The sequence below is a fragment of the Bison bison genome, unplaced genomic scaffold (genome assembly GCF_000754665.1).
Source record: "Bison bison bison isolate TAMUID 2011002044 unplaced genomic scaffold, Bison_UMD1.0 scf7180017864460, whole genome shotgun sequence".
NCBI lineage: Eukaryota > Metazoa > Chordata > Mammalia > Artiodactyla > Bovidae > Bison > Bison bison.
Window position 1 is genome coordinate 3,389,455 of NW_011495022.1, and position 21,121 is coordinate 3,410,575.

General features: G+C 33.1%; 1 protein-coding gene across 1 annotated transcript in view; it reads right to left on the reverse strand.

The window, feature by feature from the left end:
- AGPS (alkylglycerone phosphate synthase) overlaps nt 1–21,121 on the reverse strand; it is a 130,361-nt gene that overhangs the window by 45,445 nt on the left and 63,795 nt on the right. The window contains 3 exon segments of the mRNA XM_010859774.1: nt 2,450–2,501; nt 12,982–13,109; nt 20,581–20,689. Coding sequence (XP_010858076.1) covers nt 2,450–2,501; nt 12,982–13,109; nt 20,581–20,689 — 289 coding nt within the window.

The following is a 21,121-nucleotide window of genomic DNA, read 5'->3' on the forward strand; positions in this document are numbered from 1 at the left end:
CCTCTTGATGAAAGTGAAAGCGGAGAGTGAAAAAGTTGGCTTAAAGCTCAACATTCAGAAAACTAAGATCATGGCATCTGGGCCCATCACTTCATGGGAAATAGATGGGGAAACAGTGGAAACAGTGACAGACTTTATTTTTTTGGGTTCCAAAATCACTGCAGATGGTGACTGCAGCCATGAAATTAAAAGACGCTTACTTCTTGGAAGGAAAGTTATGACCAACCTAGATAGCATATTGAAAAGCAGAGACATTTGCCAACAAAGGTCCATCTAGTCAAGGCTATGGTTTTTCCTGTGTTCATGTATGGATGTGAGAGTTGGACTGTGAAGAAAGCTGAGCGCCGAAGAATTGATGCTTTTGAACTGTGGTGTTGGAGAAGACTCTTGATATTCCCTTGGACTGCAAAGAGATACAACCAGTCCATTCTAAAGGAGGTCAGTCCTGGGTGTTCTTTGGAAGGAATGATGCTAAAGCTGAAACTCCAGTACTTTGGCCACCTCATGCGAAGAGTTGACTCACTGGAAAAGACTCTGATGCTGGGAGGGATTGGGGGCAGGAGGAGAAGGGGACGACAGAGGATGAGATGGCTGGATGGCATCATTGACTCAATGGACATGAGTTTGAGTGAACTCCGGGAGTTGGTAATGGACAGGGAGGGTCGCAAAGAGTTGGACACGACTAAGCAACTGAACTGAACTGAACTGATAGGTCTCAGTTATAAATAAAATATGCCCACATAATTAATTTTACTAAGGTCAATGTCCAAAACAGTTTACTACAATACTAGCATATAAATGGATAATACAGTCTTATCAATCAGACAGACACATGGTTCTCTTAATACCTAGGTCTCTGAATGCAAGCCAGACACACAGGTGGCTTAGTTTTCATTTAATTATTATATTAAATTTCATCATTTATAGGACACATTTATCTTAAACTTTTATCAGTAGTACAGATATTCTGAAAGAAATTTACTTAAAGAAATGAAAGCTGTGACTTAGGAAGGGGGACATATGTATACCCATGGCTGACTTATGTTGATACATGGCAGAACCAACACAATATTGTAAAGCAATTATCCTCCAATTTAAAGAAAAAAGGAAAAAAAAAATGAAAGCTGTGACTTATGATTTTAAAACATTTTCTATGTTGTCAATCTGAATTCCTTAGTTCAATTTCTATATAATTATGATAATCATTCTTCGCTAAATAAAAATTTAAGCTACTCTTAGACCAAACAAAAGCCTGCCTAACAGCCTCTAGTAATTATTATTGAGCAATCATTCTAGGACTATTTTGAGGGTACTTAAATTCTATAAACTTAAATCCCAAACTAAATTTCATAAATAAATAAGTTTTATAAATATACTACATTAGATAAAAAAATAAATTTCAGCATATAGAAAAACTCAAAAGCAATAAAACTAAAATCGGTAAGATAATGAATTGTGTTAGAAAGTTTAAGACTTCAAGCAAAATAGGAAGAAAGAGAAACATGGTTAACTGTTACTGAATTCTCCACCCAAATATCCCATGGGCACCTTAAAACACAACCCATTGTAATGTCTTTTTCCCAGAATCATCATTTCTTCTTCTAGACTATTATTCAATGCATCCAATTAATCAATCAATCAGATATCAGGAGTTGCCCTAAATGCTTCCCTTTATTTAACATTCCACATCCAGTTGGCAAACTGTTCTTTGGAAAATCTATTCCTTACTTTCCATCTCCATTGCTACTGCCTTAAACAAGGTTTAGCCCTCAATATTTGCCTCTTTAAACCTTTAAACTCCTCCTCCACACTTGCACCATTCTAATCCATTCTGCATAATGCTAACAGAATGAGCTTTCTAAGATGTAAAGCTGATTTATTCTATTCCCTCTACAAAGATTTCCCTCTGTGGACAAGAGAAAACCCAAATCTATCCTGCAAAGCCCTAGTCTACCCATTCGGCTTTATCTTCTGTAACCGCACTCACATTAGCCTCTTTTTGAGTCACACTGAATGATCTGAAGTTCAAACACTTCAGAGGTTTATGATACCATATTTTTAGTTGACAAGTGAAGAAAAATTTGGTAAGAAAGAAGAGATGGTCTCAGGCAAACTTTTATTCACGTTTTAAGATTTAGTTTAAGCATGACTCCTTCAAGAAGGCTTTCCCCGCTCTCTGCCCCAATCTTATGCAAAATCAAGTAGGATCCACCTACTTCATTTGCACCCCAGGGTATTCAGTACAGTCTTTCATATCATCTAGTACTCCTGCACTTATTCATTTATATAATTATCTGTCCTCATTAGACTGACAGCTTCCTGAAGACTAGGAGCTATGACATTTATTTTTCCAGCTCTGCACTCAAGTCTTCCTTCTGGCACATAACTGGTGTTTCATAAATTTTTGTGGCTTAGAGTGCTGATTTTAAAAGCACCATTCCTTACTCACCAAAATGAAACTGCTCGTTGTCCATTAGGCGAATAGATGCAGGAGCACATCTCTGTTTTAAAGAGAAAAAAATGTGATACAAAGTTAATATGGTAAAGAGTCTAAACAATTAGAAAATGAAAGTCACCTTTTTGTATTTGAGATCAAGAGCTTAATTCCTAAAGATACATATGAGGAAAAAAATCTTAACTTTTTATATAATTTTATGACAACAAATAAAACATTAAATGCTTCTATAAAACATGTGGAGAGGAGAAATTTATGTATATAATGCATACATACATACATATGTTGCCAGATCTTTATTTGCAACATCTGCTAAATGCTCAGAAAAGACCTGTGGAAATAGCTATACCTAACGCAAGTATTAGGCTTCAGAGTGGATTATTTTAAAACAAAGTAGAAAATTTATAGGACTAAAATCAAGCCTAGAGTATTATACCATTTATGAACTATAATGTGTCATTAGACTCGTATACTCTGCTAAAATGAGAGAGACGGCGGTGTTTATGTGAGGCAAACTACTTTAAAAATTTAACTGTGATGTCTTCATAGATAACTCTAGGACTTGTTTCTATTCATTTTAAATAGAAAAACTCTCAATGTCCAGAATTCTTTCAAGGTTACCTGGATGAAAACAGCAACAAAATCTGAAGCATAATATTATGTATCTAAGATATCTACACCAGTGTTATGTTAGTCTAGACACACAGTGAAAGCTGCAGGAAAGAGAAATGACAAAAGGAAATATTCATATAAATTCTGTGATGCTACGCTATCATACAAACACTAACAAGGTTTAAATTAGCTACAGTTTTCCCACAGAACTAAAGTGAGCTTCACTCTAAACTTGATTTTTATATTCTATGGAACTTTTTAATATGGTTAAACTTCCACCAAGAAGCTGCTTTCAGGGACTTCCCTGGTAGTCCACTGGCTAAGACTCAATGCTCCCAATGCCTGGGGCCTGGGTTTGATCCCTGGTCAGGGAACTAGATCCTGCATGCCACATCTAAGACCCAGTGCAGACAAACAAATACATACACATTCTAAAAATTTTTTTAAATGAAGCTGCTTTCAGACTACAAAATTTTGACTGACAGAGTTTTTAAACATTTATCTCCTGAATAACATTTATCAATAAATTTGTATTAACACAATGTTAAAATTTATGAGAATCATTCGAAAGAACAAAACTTTTATACCTTAACTGTGCTATAACATTTTTGCGATTATGTGCTTTTAACTGAACGAATACTTAATTTTATAAAACCATTCATAATATATATTTTATTTTACACAACAAAATGGTTAGGTTCTTATTTTGGACATTGTATAATTTAATTGGACTTCCCTGGTGGCTCAGATGGTGAAGAATCTGCCTACCAATGCACGAGACTTCCCCTATGGCTTAAGCAGTAAAGAATTTGCCAGCAATGCAGGAGAAACAGGAGATGCAGATTTGATCCCTGGGTTGGGAAAATCTCCTGGAGGAGGAAATGGCAACCAACTCCAGTATTCTTGCCTGGAAAATCCAATGGACTGAGGAGCCTGGCAATCTACAGTCCATGGGTTGCAAAGAGTTGGACACGACTGAGCATGCACGCACGCATAATTTATTTACTCGCCCTTGATAGTAAAGGGATAATATAATCTATATTTTTAAAAAGTCACTGCCAAATCTAACGAACAATACCAGGTAATTTTATATACTTAGCATAACAATAACCTATTGCCTTACATTTTATAGAATCCTATTGTGTACAAGCCACTTTCATGTCTTTATTTGATATAAGAAACAAGAAATAACCTTGTCAAAGTAGCAGAACTCATATTACCGCCATTTTACAGATGAGAACATAAGAACCAAAGGGATTAAAGACTTGCCTGAGGTTAGATGATTGTAAAAGAGTAAGGTAGAACTAGGACCAAGATATTCTGACTGCTAGATGAATAATATTTCAAATAAACCACATAGCCTCAAACAATAAAACATAACAGGTAAACACACTTTCACGCAGAGCTTTAAAGTCATATTTGAAAGAAAAATTACATGAAAACCCACTTATTTGCTATTTTGTAGTATTGATAAAGTATAATATTTATAAAATAAAAATCTACAATCTGAGTACTTTCAAATCTTGGTATAAAGGTATCTTTGTAGTTGAGTTAGTGCTTCTAAAAACATTACCAGTTTCCAAACTACTGAAGGAAAATCAATTTTCCTGAAATGTTTTTATTAAAACAGGCACATCAACTTTGAATAAAACATACAAAACCTGAGGAGACAAAATTTCTTTTCTTCATAAAAGAAACAGAATATCACTTAACATACATATTTATATGTTTAGGCTTAAGCACACCAGTAAAATGTAAGAAAGAACTCAGTTTTATTAAAAAAAAGAAAACTTTTAAACTCCTACCAATGACCTGTAAGTTCTACCTCTTACTGCCACCCAGATTCTATTCCACCTGTATTTATAGCAGGTGTTAATAATGAAAACACCCCACATAGGCACACATATATCAGAAAATGAAAAAAGGATTAATATATTACATTTATAGTAAACTAGTGGAATTCAATCTCAAACAACTAAAATATGATATGTAGGCCTTGATGAAATCTTAGTTTGAAAAGACTAACCACAAAATACATTTTGGGGACAACTGGAATAATTGATTATAGAATAACACTAGATGGGATTAAGAAATTACTTCTGGACTCATAATAGAGAACAAATTAGTGGTTATCAGCTGGGAGGAGGTGAAAAAGAGGTGGAGAAGTGGGAGGCACAAACTACTGCGTAAGATAGGTTCAAGGACACATTGGATGTATAACATGGGAATATAGCCAATGCTTTGTAAGAGCTATAATGGAAAGCAATCTTTAAAATTTATATAGAGATTTAAAAATTAATAAAAAATACAAGGAAAAAATTATTGCTGATCTTCCTAGACATGACATAAGAACACCTTTATTTTCAGAAGACATATGCTAAAGTATTCAGAAGCCAAATGTCATAATGCAACTTAATTTCAAATGGTCAGGGAAAAATACACAAGTATATAAAACAGAGCAAAGAGTTAGTATTTTTTGTATATATTAGATGAATATACAGGTGGTCACTGCAACTTTGAAATTCTTTCAAAGTTTCTGTATGCTTAAAATTTTCAAATTAAAAAGTTGAAAAAAAATAGTACGAAACTTGTTTCAGGGTACTTGCTACATATAGCAAGTGATATTCAATTATCCTAAACATGATTTTAACTTGACAGCTGAGTCATATAAACTAGTCAGTCATCCACGGTTCCTATTCATACTGAAGCAAAGTGAATGGTTGCAGACTAATACTATCCAAAAGAATAAAAAGCTAAAGAAAGCTTTTTGAATGATAAATACTAAATTCAATTTCAAGTGTTTTTTTTTTTTTAGTTATCAAAATCAAACCAATAGCTTTATTAAATCTCATGTTTTAACAGTGGCAAATTTTTTAAAAAAGTCAGTGAATAGAGTTTTTCAGTTATTGTCACAAGTAAATTCTCATAAGCAAAGACACTCAGATTAAAACATAGCAAGACTACTTTAGATTCTCTGGCAATTGATAATTTGTAAATCACTATTCAGCATTCTAAAACTACAAAGGAGGAAAAGTTTCTTAGAATTTTAAATCAAAACATTTTAAATCATGACATCCTAATTAAATAGAAGTGCTTGTAATCAAAAGAGCAAAACAGTATTACTATTCTTAAAGAACAACATGCAAGCTGAGTTACTATATCTATAGTTAAGACTGGATTATGTTTCAATTGCTATACAACTACTTTGGTAAGTTAAGAAAAACTCAAAACATCTCCTTTAATAGTTAAAGACATCATAAATTCCGATGATTTTGAGAATTTGAGGTCTAAGTCCATACTCATGCTATTCAATTACACTCTGCTAGAATATTCCATAGACAAGGCAAGAAGAAAAGGGGTCCTTGAGTTAAAGTGACCCCTGGTGGTAGGTGATCAGAACTAACCTGAGAGGGAATATTTTCCCCAAGTAACTTTAATGTTGGGTAAATGATACATTCAGGGCACTTAAGGAACACTCAAACAAAAACGGCTTACTTTAAGTGGAATTAATGAAATAAACTGATTTCATTCTTATTATGATAAATGCGCTCTGACTAAAATCTCTCATGACACCTGTTGTTGTTCAGTACCTAAGTCGAGTCCAACTCTTTGTGACCCCACAGACTGCATGCAGCATACCAGGCTTCCCTGTCCTTCACTATCTCCCGGAGTTTGCTCAAACTCATGTCTATGACACCTGATCTGTACTTTATCCTTAGTAAATAGTCTAAAAAGATACAGGAAACCCAGTATGGACTAACAAAGAAATATCCATATCTTTGTTGTATCTAAGCAAAGAAGAAATAAATAACCTGACTTCAAAGCATGGGTATAAGATTCACTAAGTCCAGTTGCTGGCAACTTCTTCCCTTTAATGATGCTACAACCAGGAATTTACTTGAATATATAACTTGAAAAATAAAAAAAAAAAACAACCACTCTAATCTTATTTAACAGAATTCCCGACAACTTAAAAAGCAAACTCTTTCTCAATCTAACCATTTTTTCTGAAAAATAGTCCCTGTAAGAAATACATCAAAAGTTTTCTGCAAATTTTGTTTTCAAGGAACTAAGTCGTATTTCTTCCTTGTCACAAGGAAAAACAGAACTTGCACTTCAGATGAGACATTCTGTTAGAAGAGGTATCTTAGTTTACTAGTTACCAGCTAAAGAAATTCAGTATTAACAAGTTTCATTTGTCTACATGATTTCTTCTAACTTCATAAACTATAAAATAAAGCACTGGTATCAAGGTTAAAAAATGAATCCTTTGAACCGAAAAGGTTTTTTCCTCCAAGGAGTAAATCAAACGTTCAGTATAGATTCTGAAAGTGAACGTGAAGTCGCTCAGTCATGTCCCACTCTTTGGGACCCCGTGGACTGTAGCCCTCCAGGCTCCTCCGTCCATGGGATTCTCCAGGCAAGAATACTGGAGTGGGTTGCCATTTCCTTCTCCAGGGATCTTCCCGACCCAGGGATCGAACCCAGGTCTCCTGCATTGCAGGCAGATGCTTTAACCTCTGAGCCACCAGGGAAGCCCAGTATAGACTCTAGAATGGCCCAAGTTCCTGAGCCTTAAAACTATTCTGGAGATAGTCTGCTAATCCACACTATATCAGAAGTTAATGCTTCAATACCAAACCCCTTGAACACAGTTATAGAAACATTTAAGTACAGAAAATTTTATCAAATACAGAAAATTTTACCTTTGGTGACTATTACAAGACAGGAACTATGTCTGTTTAATTTACATAATATCAACTGTACTGTGTTAGAAATAAAGTTAAAAGCATACTCTCTCACAGAAAAACTCACAATAAAATAATTAATATTAATTTAAATAATATATTGGGAAGATCCCCTGGAAAAGGAAATGGCAATCCACTCCAGTATTCTTGCCTGGAGAATCCCATGGACAGAGGAGCCTGGCAGGCTACAGTCCACGGGTCACATAGTCAGATACGACTGAAGTGACTTTGCATGCACATAATCAATACATTAATTTTTATAAGTTCAAACAAGGATATATAAAGAAGAGAATTCTCTTAAATACAAATTCCTAGGTATAAAAGCTTAAAATGTAGACAAAATTATTTCTTCCTCTGACTAATGTATCAGAACTGACACCACAGATGAAACCATGCAATATTTAAGGCTACTGGTAAACTGGTTAGTCCTGTTGGAAATGATATACAGGCTTCCAGCTAGGAGTCTACATTGTAAACAAGAACTCTTTTAACAAGAGAATTATCTCTTGGTTTTAAAGAATGAAACAAATGCATAATGCAAGATAGATATCTCCTTCCAGTTAGTTAAGGGAAAGGCCAAAAGTTAATGCCAAACAGTCTCCTGGTGGTAACTTTACATCTGCAGTTTAGCAACAGTGTAGTGATTACAGCATGTCTCCTAACTATCCTCAAGTTTGATACATTTTGCTGGATCACACAATAAAAACTCCAGTTAACCAAGCATTTTGCTAGGTTATTCTCTCTGCTTCAGAAGGACAAAAACATGACATCAAAAAAACGATTTAAAATAACAATCTCATTTTCTATATGTAACCATCTTCTAAGAATTATCACTGAATATAAATAAGCTTTAAATGTTTTACAGTGTTAAGTGCTGAACCTAACTCCTTTCAATTTATTTGAACCCCTACAGGATAAATCAAGTTGAAAACAGAACAATTCAGAATTTAACAGTCTGAAGTGTTAGAAAAGAATGATGTATATCTTATGAAATTACAGTATAAATTCACTAGAAAAAAATACTATCAGTTTAAAATTGTTTAAAATAAAAGTGATGGCAGGTAGAAAACGCCACCATCCTCAAAAGGAAAAAAAAAAAAGCTATCTTTTAATCTGTAATTCTAAAAACCTAGTTCTGATACTGAGAAATAGTTTTCGGAGGAATTCGTACTAATCCATGCACACACACACAATGCTTCCTCATAATGAAACAAACTGGTCCTCTCTCAATATCATGAGGTATGCTTAAGTTTTTATTGGCAGGGGATGGGGGGAAGATCCCAAACTTTAAAAACTGCTTTTGAACTTGTTTCAACACTCAGTGTTCCCTTCACATCTTGTAAAAAGATACTTGTCATTTTAAAACAAAACAGAAAAATATCACATGACACTAATATTCTGATTAAAAAACACAACTTTCCCCCCTTGAGAGGCTACTGTAGGAAATCTATTCTCTGAGAAAATCGTAAAAGCCACTTATCCATCTACTGAGTAAAGCTGGAGATTCTACTGGACTGCCACTTATGAGGCAGAATCACATTAATCTTACACTAAATCTTCCTTTCTAGCTCCTCACAAGGCACTGAAGTACTGCAAGAGGGCAATTCCTCCCATGGACAAAGATCAGATGAGCGACCTTAATAGAATCCTGCTGCTGCCAGTATAAAGTTGCTTAATTCATTTCCTTCAGTAAGAATAGTGATAAAAAATATACACAGAGCGCACTTGGCTATTTGTGAACAATCACGTCCACTCCTTTCCAAAAGATACTCAACCAACATACAGTTTCCCATTTCAAATGCAACTTGAGTCTGCAAACAGTGCAAAAATGGAAATGCTATGAAATGACAGTGAGGAATTACAAGTAGCCAACTCATTATTCAATCAAGAATTTGGCACAATTGTAAACCATGTACCATCTATTTTAATGGATCTTAGTTCTCTTGCTATCAACTGAACTTTCCAATCACAAATTGAATGACTAGTGCCAAAACCTGATCATTTTCTCACTTTTTCTGTGTGAAAATACTGTTACAAGGCAGGGCAGCATACAGTACTATTCCTGACACATGCAGTTTGCATACTCTATAAACTAATATAAAATGTGTGTAAACCATAATACACTTACTCATTTCCAGGAAAGGCAGATAGATATTAATGTCCCTCTATATGTGCAGTATAACAAGAGTAAAAATGCAGGTTCTCCAAATAGTGGAATATCTCCAAATCCCATTGACTACTCTCAGCCGTTGTTTCATTCATAAGAGCAATATTTGAGAATGAAATACCTATCTAGGCTTTTCAATCAGTTTCAAGTAAGGCAAGCTTTCCAGTTACACAGTATTTTTGTCTCTAAAAATTGCTATTACTAATTATACAGAACAAAATTATTAAAACTTTAGAGTGGAAAGAACATTTCAATCAACCATCACCTTTATTTATCCCGAGAGAGAGAGAGGGAGAGGGAGAGGGAGAGAGAGATACCTCCAATATAGTTTTCTATAGTGAATTTAGATTATGGTCATATTGTGAATACCCAAGCAATTTTTTTTTTTAAAGAGCAATTTTTACTGACTTACTCAATGATGAAGAAAAACCTCACCACCTGCCTTTTATTAGCCCAAGTGGCTTTTATCTGTTACTTTCTATCAGGAATATATTAAATTGTAACAAAAACTGCATCAAATTCCACCAACTATTTATGTTTAATTAACTTCCAATTTTAGTGAAATTAAAAGTTCAGGATTTTGACAAATTTGTACACCATTTCTCATTAATGAAACCTAAGACAGAATTACATTTAAGTATTTGTAATATGGAAAAGCAATAGAGCACTCAAGCATAAAATACGTCTACTTCTATTCCGAAGATAAGTCTACTAAATCTGTGTTCTGCAGAGTGGAGACATTGTGAGGGGTGGAGCTGGCCAACATAGAGTGTAACCTCATTAAAATCTTTTATTGAAAATACAAACAAATTTGACTAATTTCATAAATTCTATAATTATTTTTAAAAATCTAATTTGGCATCCATAGTTACTTTACCAAAAAAAAATGGAGGCAACAGGCAACAATGGCCAGTTAAAAACATATCACTGAAAATCTGAATGAGAGAGACAATATAGACTGTATCTTTAATAATAAAGCTCTTCTTGGAGGGGATATAGTCAAGCTTGAGTAAGATGAAAAGTGAATATAAATTAAAGTACTTAACGCAAAGAATAAACTACAGTACAAAGTAAAAACATTAGAATAAAAAAAAATCTCACTAAGGAAGATTTGAAATTAATCAGAAAATACAATCTATTTATGGAAAACATTTTATTTTATTTTGATTTTTAATGGTGAATTTATGGTTATTTTCTTAAAAATAAAGAATAACAAAAACCCCCTAGTTTCCCATTCTTCTAGGTATGAATTCACAAGCAAAAAAACCATAAGGCTCTTCAAGCACTTCTTTTGCTTCTTAATACCTGGGGTATCTTAAATTTAAAGATGGCCTTGGCCTTTAAGTGATGGAAGGTTTTAGCAACAAGTTATCAGAACACAGAACTTTACTGCTCCGTGCTCAAATATTTATTCTTAAACTTATTTCCACTCCTCTACTCGATAATTTCACTTATAATAAATATTATTGCCATCTCATTATTTTAGTAAACATAGCATAATACTTATATATTTTAGCTCTCTGACCATAACATAATATCCTTGAAGTCTGAATGAATTAGGAGCTCTTATGTAAGCATTTCAACAACATTCACCTCTGCGTTAACATCACCAAAGTAACCCACTACGAGTTCAAGAATGTTCACTCCAAGACTACACACGCTTCTTTTAAAACTCTCCCTTCACCTAAGGGTAAGACAACCAACATCAAGCAGCCTATGGCTAAATCTTGAGGAGAGAAGAAGAAATCCAACAACAAGCAACTGAAGCTACCAGGGATTATAAAAATTACCCTTGTCAACTGTTAGATTAGGTGATCACACAGTTGGACTTTTTAAAGTGGGAAATTCTAAGAACGACTGTCTCAGAAGACAAGATTGAGTGAATGGAAAAAGAACACTGGCAATGGTAAATATGTGGGGAAATATAACATTTTTTTAACTTATTTTATTTCTTTAAAACATTAATAGTGGTTTGGTTCTCTTGGGATGATAGGAAGGTAAGGTCCAGTACCTTATGAAGTCCACAATGAATATGGAGCACTTGCCAGATACCACTCCTTTTCCTCATCAGATCCTCCCTCCATCCTATTCTGGATACCAGGAAGCTGACCTATATATATCTCTCTCTCACACACATAAGAGAGCTCCCTTGCACTCAAAATTCAAGTGGGTATAGCTGACGGGAAGTATTAAAGAATTCTATGAGTTCAGAGAAAGCAAGAAGAGGCTGGACCTTCTCCCTGCTAGGAAATGTTGAAATAAAATTTTTTCACAAATCATTATAGCTCAAACCATTGACCAAATATCTAAAGAAATGCAAGAATTTCCAAAATAATACATATAACACAGAAATAAGATTACTTGGCATCATTTACTCAAAACAATATATTCCTTGACAATATATTCCTTTTTTCAAAAAAGGAGAAAGTGGGAATTCTTCTTAGCTTATATCTAAATATGTTATATTCCTATATACTATACTATGTTACTTAAGATACAGCTTAGGTAATATTATAAACAAGTAAGGCCTAGTAGCAGTACATTCTAAGAACTGATGAAGTTTGATTACATATATTTAATTTCTATTTTTGGGGGCTATTGATATTCAGCCATTTATTTTAATTTCAATAAATATCTTAATTTAAGAAAAATGCAACATTACTTCAATTAATCACAAAATATCTTACCCAAAAATAACCTGAGAAAACATTCAATAAAAGGCAGAATCATTTGAAGCCGTCAACCCAGGTACATACCTTACCTTGGCTTAAAATCAAATAGCATTCTTTAAATCAAGAAATAGGTGTATAATTACGGAAAGAAATAGCAACTGAACTGAAAGGAATGATTTTACAACATTACCTTTCCATACAGAACTGGGTAAAAACCACAAATATAACACAACTAAATATGAAGATTATATGTGACATAGCAAAATCAATTATGCAATAGAATTTTTAAAATATAATATATGGGTGGGGTTTTGTTTTTGTTTTTACCTGTTTTGCAATTTCTCTTAAACAGGCTACTCCTTGTTCAAAATTAGGGAAAGCTACTGAGCCATACTTTTGGTATTCAGGAATTGGTCTGATTTTTATTGTAGCTTCTGTTATCACACCAAGAGTTCCTGAAAAAGAAGGGGGAATATCCAATATATCACATGCCAATTTTCTAAATCATATTTAAAATTATTTTATCTATTTTTTCTAATAATTTATTCTATTACTCATATTTAAATCTATTTAATCTATTCTATATGGGGAATAATGGCTACTCAAGTCTTCCTAGAAAAACAACTAAGCAAATTTTATAATTTCTTAAAAGAGGTCTTTGGAATACATTTTTCTTAGTTATGTATAAATATTTTAAAACATTTTAAGGCAACCTTTCTCCAAGAAGGTCAATTTAAAATAGTTTTTAAAGTATAAAACCTGTTAAAATTTTTTTAAAAATCTTAAAAGCAACAGGTTTGCATACCTCATATGCATTCAAACAAAGGTATATTTTGATATTTGAGCCTATTTTTATTATGACAATTTACTGGGGCAAAAAGAACCTAATTTTCTATGAGAATTTAAGATGACATTTTCTATGTCATTTAAGATGACAGAAGAAATTAGACTATCACACTTTGCCTTTTTTCCCTAAGAATTCATAAAAAGAAAAGACAAAGACAGTATTCAGATGTCCTAAAAAGAAACAAACGAACAAAAACCCCAAATATTTCAGAGACAAAAAAGTTATCAGTTATCATAAATAGCTAGCACAAGAGGATCATTAATGAAACATATGTCCTTTTCTTTATCACACAGAGGAGTGGAGGACAAATCAGAGAGGAAAAAAACAAGTTAAATATAACTATATGATTTAAACATCTATGCTAAAATATTTGAATAACCATGGTTAAAAATAATGTATTCAAAAAGCCAAGCTTTTCAAATCAGTGCTTTCTAATGTACAAATGATATAAATTATTTCTAATAATATTAAGTAAATTCTCTGAGAATCATGAAACAAAGAACAAAAGGGAAATCTGAAATTGTAGAACTTAATTATAACACTAGAAATGTTAAAAATATCACAAGAAACAATGATTCCAATAAATTTATAATATACCTAAAATATCAATACATAATACAAGGTTAAAAACTACTATGAATCCACAAAAAGTAAACTATATTATACAACATTATGCTTGTCACACATACAAATGATTTCCTACTCAGACAGCAAATACAAACCTATTTTGATTTGTAAATCACAACAGCTCTGCAAGATTGGCCTGTTTAATACCTGAATTAAAAATAGATATGATCTCACTTGCATGTGGAATCTAATAAAAATAAACAATAAACATACAGCAAACTTATAGAAAAGACATCAGATTTATGGTTACCGAGGGCAGGAAAAGAAAGAATTGAAGTGGTCAAAAGGTATAAAGTTTCAGTTATAAGATAAATAAGTATCAGGAATGTAATGTACAACATAAGGACCACAGTTAACACTGCTGTATGATATACAGGAAAGTTGTTTGGAAAGTAGATCCAGAGTTATTACAAAGACAAGTTTTCTTTTTCCTTTTCTTTTTGTTGTTATCTATATGAGATGATGGATGTTAACTAAACCTACTATGGTAATCATTTCACAATACATGTAAATCAAACCATCATGCTGTACACTTTAAACTTATGCAGTGATACATGTCAATTATTGTTCAGTAAAACCAGGGGGAACAGTGGGAAGAACCTCTCCTAAGCTCAGAAAAAAATCTCAAACACTAACCCTAGGAACTATCCCTTCTAAGGGATACATTTTAAATGGGTAAATTTTGTAAAATTTAAATGGGTGAAGTGTGTAAATTCTATCTCAATAAAACAAAGGAAACTTCAGAGTCATCTTTTTAAACACGGAGTTATGTACATGTAATTACTTGCTCAAAAAGTTTACACACACACATACAAAACATTAGCAAACTTTAAAATTCTAATTTTACATCAAAATTCTAGGTATTAGGTAAGCAGTGACCATGCCCTAAATTTCTGTACAGCTGTATTGCCTCATATGTATAGTAGGTACTCTAAAGCAGTAAAACCCACTGTAACACTAAGTAAGATTAAAAAATAAAAATTAGTAAAATGAGACTTTGCACTGTTGCAAGATTAATGAAATGACCAAGGCATGTCTGTGCAACTATTTAGCTATGAGTTCTGCAGCAGGAGGTAGGGGTTGAAGGGGTCCCCACTTTAAAAGGAAACTCCATTCAAGTCCCCAATGCACTCTGACTCAGGGCAGTTCTTCCACACAGATCTATATTCAAATTAATCCAATTAAAACAGTTTACATCTAAATTCACTTCATCAAAAGGCTCATTTCTGTTAGGCTTACTGATTATTTTATTGAGCTTTATTATTTATTGATTCTTTTGCTCTGGGAATTTTATGTCAGTGGAATGATATAAAACTACTTAAGATTATCTATCACTTGATTATTTGCACATTATAGTAATATTTTATACCCATTTTATATAATTGTAAACAACTCCATAGCTAAGTGACATCATAGATGTCATTCACTTTTCTTTTTCAATAAAAGTATGCTGCTGTAAATTTAAGAATTTCCTGTTTTACAGTTTCAAACATAATGTTAAGAAAACTGAAAGCTTCAACTACTATCTAATAAAAATGCAAGTATTTGCTTGAAGTAAATAAAATCTTTCATAATTTGAAAATATACCTTCAGATGACTTCAGGACTGAGAAAAATGGTAGTCATTTGATTCTCAATCTACTCCTCCCCACCCTCAACATGAAAATCAATAAGGAAAACAAAGAAAACCACACAGGACAGATACTTTAGTATTAAAAGGAGACAAAATATACTATAATCTTCAAATTATTCCTAAGTATAGATAAAAAGTAAAAATTCCAACAGACCTTTTACAATCTTCCAGCTGCTACAAGTAGAAAGTGAGTAAGGGGTGAGGAGTGGTGGTTGAGGAGGGTTAGAAGACTCAAGAAAGACTCTTTAAGAAAGACTCGTTAAGACTCCTTGAGAAAGAATAAAAGCAGCAGAGGACTTAAAGGAGGCAGACACAAAATCAACCCCAGAAAGAAAAAGTGCAACAATAAACCCGAATACTATATAAATCTTGGTAATCTAATCTATAACCCTGGCTCTCCATAACCCTGGAGGGGTGTGAAGATGGAACCAGAAATGATACCCTTGGAGAAGCAGGGGAAGTATTTTCAAAGAAGCATCAACTGAAAGTAGTGTAGTACTCCTTGGAGACAAGGTAGTGAAGGGAAAGACTAAAATTAGGAGAAAAATTAAAGATCTGAAAGAAATAAAAAACAAGATATGTCATGGCTAAAAACACCACCATTCCTGAAGCAAACAGCACAAAAGAGAATATAAGTGACAGAACAGAACACTCAAAGTAGGGGGCTTTCCAGGCAATAAACAGGAACAGAGAAAAAGCAAACCAAACCCAAACAAAACTACTACGAAAGGTCAGAAAATGCAAATAAAAGCTTTTCCACTGATGAGATTGCCGCCGCACCCCCCCCACCCCCCCCTCCACCGCCGCCAACAAAACAAACAACAATCCTGGAGAAAACCGTAACACAACTTTTCAAACTCAATTCAATATTGTCAAATAAGCATTTGAGGATATAAAAAAACACTTGAATTAGAAATATAAACACTAAAAACATAAATGGACAAAAAACAAGAAGAAATGAAATAAAAGATGACCAAATTCAGGGAAGAAACAGAACAACAAAAATGAAGACTAGGTTACAAGGAGGAAAAACAATAGACTCAAATGAAAACTTAATAGAGGGCATTGAAGAAAAGCAAGAAAATAACCAAGTGAATGAAAATGATATTAAGAAAGAAGTTGAGGGGAGAAGTTTGCAAAATCATGGCTGAAATGGCAAACAAGCAAAGAAACTCAGACAAACATATAATTGGTATCCCTGCAAAAGAAAAATCAAAACACTGCAGGGAAGGGGGAAATGTGCTCCAAAATCCTACTACTCAACACTACAGTCCCCCAAAAACCTTTACAGAAATAAAAGAAGACCAGCATATACACACAGAAAGGGTCCCCTGGATACCAGAGCAAAAGTAACATAAACTTTAATGAAAAACAACACCACCACCACCACCACTCTCAGTGCCTCTAGGCAAAAAGGCAAGAGAATTGGCATCAGATTCCTCAAAACAGCACAGAAAACCAAAGCAACAGTGGTATAGTATTTAAACAAGGAAAGAAATGTGTGACCCATGAAAGTCACTCAAACTGTCATGCAAGTATCAAGGCCACAGAAAATAGTTAAGATTCCAGAACTCATGGGATATACAAATGTGCCTTTCCTGAGGAAATCTACTAAAAGATGAGCTTTATTTAACCAAAAGATGAAGTAAAGTGACACAGAAGAACCAACAGTAAGTATTTCATCCATTTCATTTTAGAGCAAAGACTAAAACAAGGGTGGGCAATGAGTTAAAAAATAAAAATGTGCTTTTAAGCCATTTTTCAAATAAAAGAGCAAGTCATTATAAATTACTAGTAAATTCCATATATAGGAAAAGAATAAAAAACATTTCAAATGCTTTATTATATTTTTAATTATATTGATCAATTTATATAATGTATAAAATGGGAGGAAGCTGCTTATCCAAAAAATAATTATGAAAAATTCATAACACAAAACAAGACAAAAACATTAAACTTAACTTGGTTAGTCACATGTGGAACTTAGTAGGATAGGGGGAAATAGGTTTTTTATAACAGTAATGCTTTCAAGGTTGTCATCAGATGACTTCCCTCATGGCTCGGACTGTAAAGAATCTGCCTGCAGTGTAGGAGACCGGGTTTGATCCCTGGGTTGGGAAGATCTGGAGAAGGGAATGACAACCCAATCCAGAATTCCTGCTTGGAGAATTCCATGGACAGAGGAGCCTGGCGGGCCACAGTCCATGGGGTCGCAAAGAGTCGGATACAACTGAGCAACTAACACAAACATAATGTTTTCAAGGCTGTCATCAAATGATTTAACTACAGCAAAAGAAAATACTTTCTAAAGCTCAAGGAAAAGTGTATGATTCAAATTTAAGGCAGGAGGTTATGAGATAGTTCAAAATAGCAGAAAGCACAGTACTGTTAAAGAATATGATTTCACAGAAGTTTACCTTCTCAATCAAGCTGTCTCCTGGCCTATAGTAAGATGACTCTATATTCACATACATACAGAAATGGTGACCAGGGACCACAAATATACTTACAAAGATCACTGATGCAAAAATAATGAAGAGCCACAATAGTAATAAATTTAACATTTTCTGAGTACTTACTATCTGCTTATAAACTGTGTGGCATAATCTCATCTGACCCTCCCAAAAGGCTTATGAATACAGATACTTTTATTATCCCCATTTTACAGCTGAGGACATTGGGCACAGAGAATCACCTAATTTACACAGTCACAAAAATATAAGTGGTGAAACCAGGACTAAAATTCAAGTCTGAAAGATTTCACAGTTCATGCTCTTAAATCAGTATGGCATTCTGCATGGATCTTTATAATAAAATCTCATTTAAATACAGTAATGTACCCTAGTACATATGCTTTTTAAAAAGTAAGCAAAGATATACAGTTTATTATAAGTTTGCTCTCCTTAAATTCATATAATAATTTACTATTGAGGTACGAGGCAGCCCAGTGTTTTGGATAAAGTTCAAACTATTTTAAAAGGGATAAAAGACCAGATTATCTCTTGTAATCGCCCTGTAATCCTTACCACTCCACCCTAATCTACAGTCCACTCCACCCTAAAATTAAATCTTATGTTCCAGTTGTACTGAAAACCTGGCACCTTCACAAGGCAGACACAGCACTTTCTCACTTGTAAATCTGCTCACATGCAGTTCTCTCTGCAGGGCAACTCCCTCCCCACCTATTCCTGCAACTGTCTAGAATTATTTCCTCCTTATCACTCTTGAAGGACCATTTTAGGCACAACCCCTCAAAGGAAATCTGCCTAAGCTCCCATCTATATGACCTTTGTCTGTATTTCTCTTCTGTTTATGTCTATCATAGAATTTATCTTATTCTATTAATAATGGTCAATTATTACTTGTGTCCTTGAGTGTTCCAGCACAGTACCTAGCAATCAGAATTTTTAAAATGCTAATTGATGGAAGAAAAAAATGTCTGATGTGGTTACTTGAAAAGATAATTTATAGGGTTGACTCCAACTATCTATATACCAACAGTAAAACTAATAATTATCAGTTTTAATACCTATTATTCAATTTGACATTTAATGGGAGAAAGTTGTATTTTTTTCAGTTAACTCTTAGATGATGCATTAATATGAGAAGTTCCAAAAATTATACTTTTTAGAGAACTCTATTATTTTAAAGGAATTTAACATTTTGTTTTTCTCGTCAAAACTGCAGTTCTGTTTTTCCATCTAACAGTACACTGACCTGTTTGCTAGAAAAAGAGTAAGAGTAAATTGGTGAAATACCTTGACAAAAGTTTGTCACTAATTATCATGAAAAATATCTAGGCTATTACCATTGGTCATCATAACTTAATAGGTGACTTTCAGTATATTACTAAGACACATAATTTGTAATTTTTTCCTTGCTGCTACCATCAGAAGTTAGAATTATGCCCTAAAAACCCTTATTATAAGTGCTCTTTTATCCATGAATATAGCTATATGTTTTGAAAATCTTTTTGACAACTTGTACTACCTTCTGACATTACTAATGAGTTCCTCTGGTAATACAGAAACACTTTATTTCTCTAAATTTAAAGGATAACTATCCCCCTCTACCATCCTAAGAACTGAAAAATATGCCTAACTTCACCTTACCCATAAAATTCAGTGCCTACATAACAGTTTGCAAACCAGAAGGAAGGTTAGTTTTTGGTTTTTTCTGATAGATACAGAAATTAAATGTTTTGCATAAAATGAAAAACTATATTCTAACCTACCCAGTATTAAGTAACCAAGCAAAGGACATGACTTAAGCGAAAAAAATAAAAGACCAAGAAGTTTGAAGAGATGAGAATTTTAAATTCCACTTCTTAAAACACCAAGTAGCAAATAACAAAAGATAAAATTATAGAAAGACAAAAGACAATAAGATAATACTTTATTAATCCTTTCTTCTTGATAATTCAGAGATTAGAAAATATCACACCATAAAATATTATAGCAAACCATTTTAAACCCTAACAACTACTCCTGCTAAAACTGATTCAAAAAGAAAAATATATTTCTAAAAGAAAATATATTTCTAAAATATATTTCTAAAAGAAAAATAAAATAACACCAAAAGGACTAAGCTGGTTCTAAAACCATAAAAAAGCAAAATGCAGGAGAAAGTTTAATAAGATGTTCTCATAATAAAAATTTATGAAGTACTAAATTAAAGTAATAAAACTTAAAAAAACACCTTTCTTTAAATATACAAAACATGTCTTTCTTTCAAAAATCTGATATCACAATATCACAAATTTTTACAAAGTTGAATCACTAACCTGTATTTTTTCATAATAAATTTGCAGTTATATTTACCTTCAGATCCCATGATGAAGTGATGGATATCAGGGCCTGTTGACATTCGAGGTCCTTGACAGCTTTTTTCTATTATACCTCTAGGTGTTACCATTTTTATATGAACCACCTGTTTAATACAATGCATGATGTAAATTCTAGATGTCTGTCAGTGAATGTTGTTTGTGTGGGTACACACACCCTATATATTTATATAAAACACTATTTTTAAAATATTGGTTTAAGTGACAAATGGTGATTCCCTTCAGAATTCTAATATCTTTTAGTAATTATTAGACTAAAAATAAATTTTATGTAACTTTAAAAGAGGGAAAAAATATTCTAAGATTGTTATTGGTCTAGGAATATTCACAGTCTTAAAATTGAAAAACAATTTCTTTAAACCAAAGTTACTCTAGGGTTGTCCATGTGGTAAAGAACTAAAGAACAGGAAAAATATGCAATGATCATATTTTAATGGGTTCATTCTTTCACTCATTTAACATTTATGAAGCACTATTATGCATGTCAAGCATTATTTACATGCTTAGCATTCTAAGAA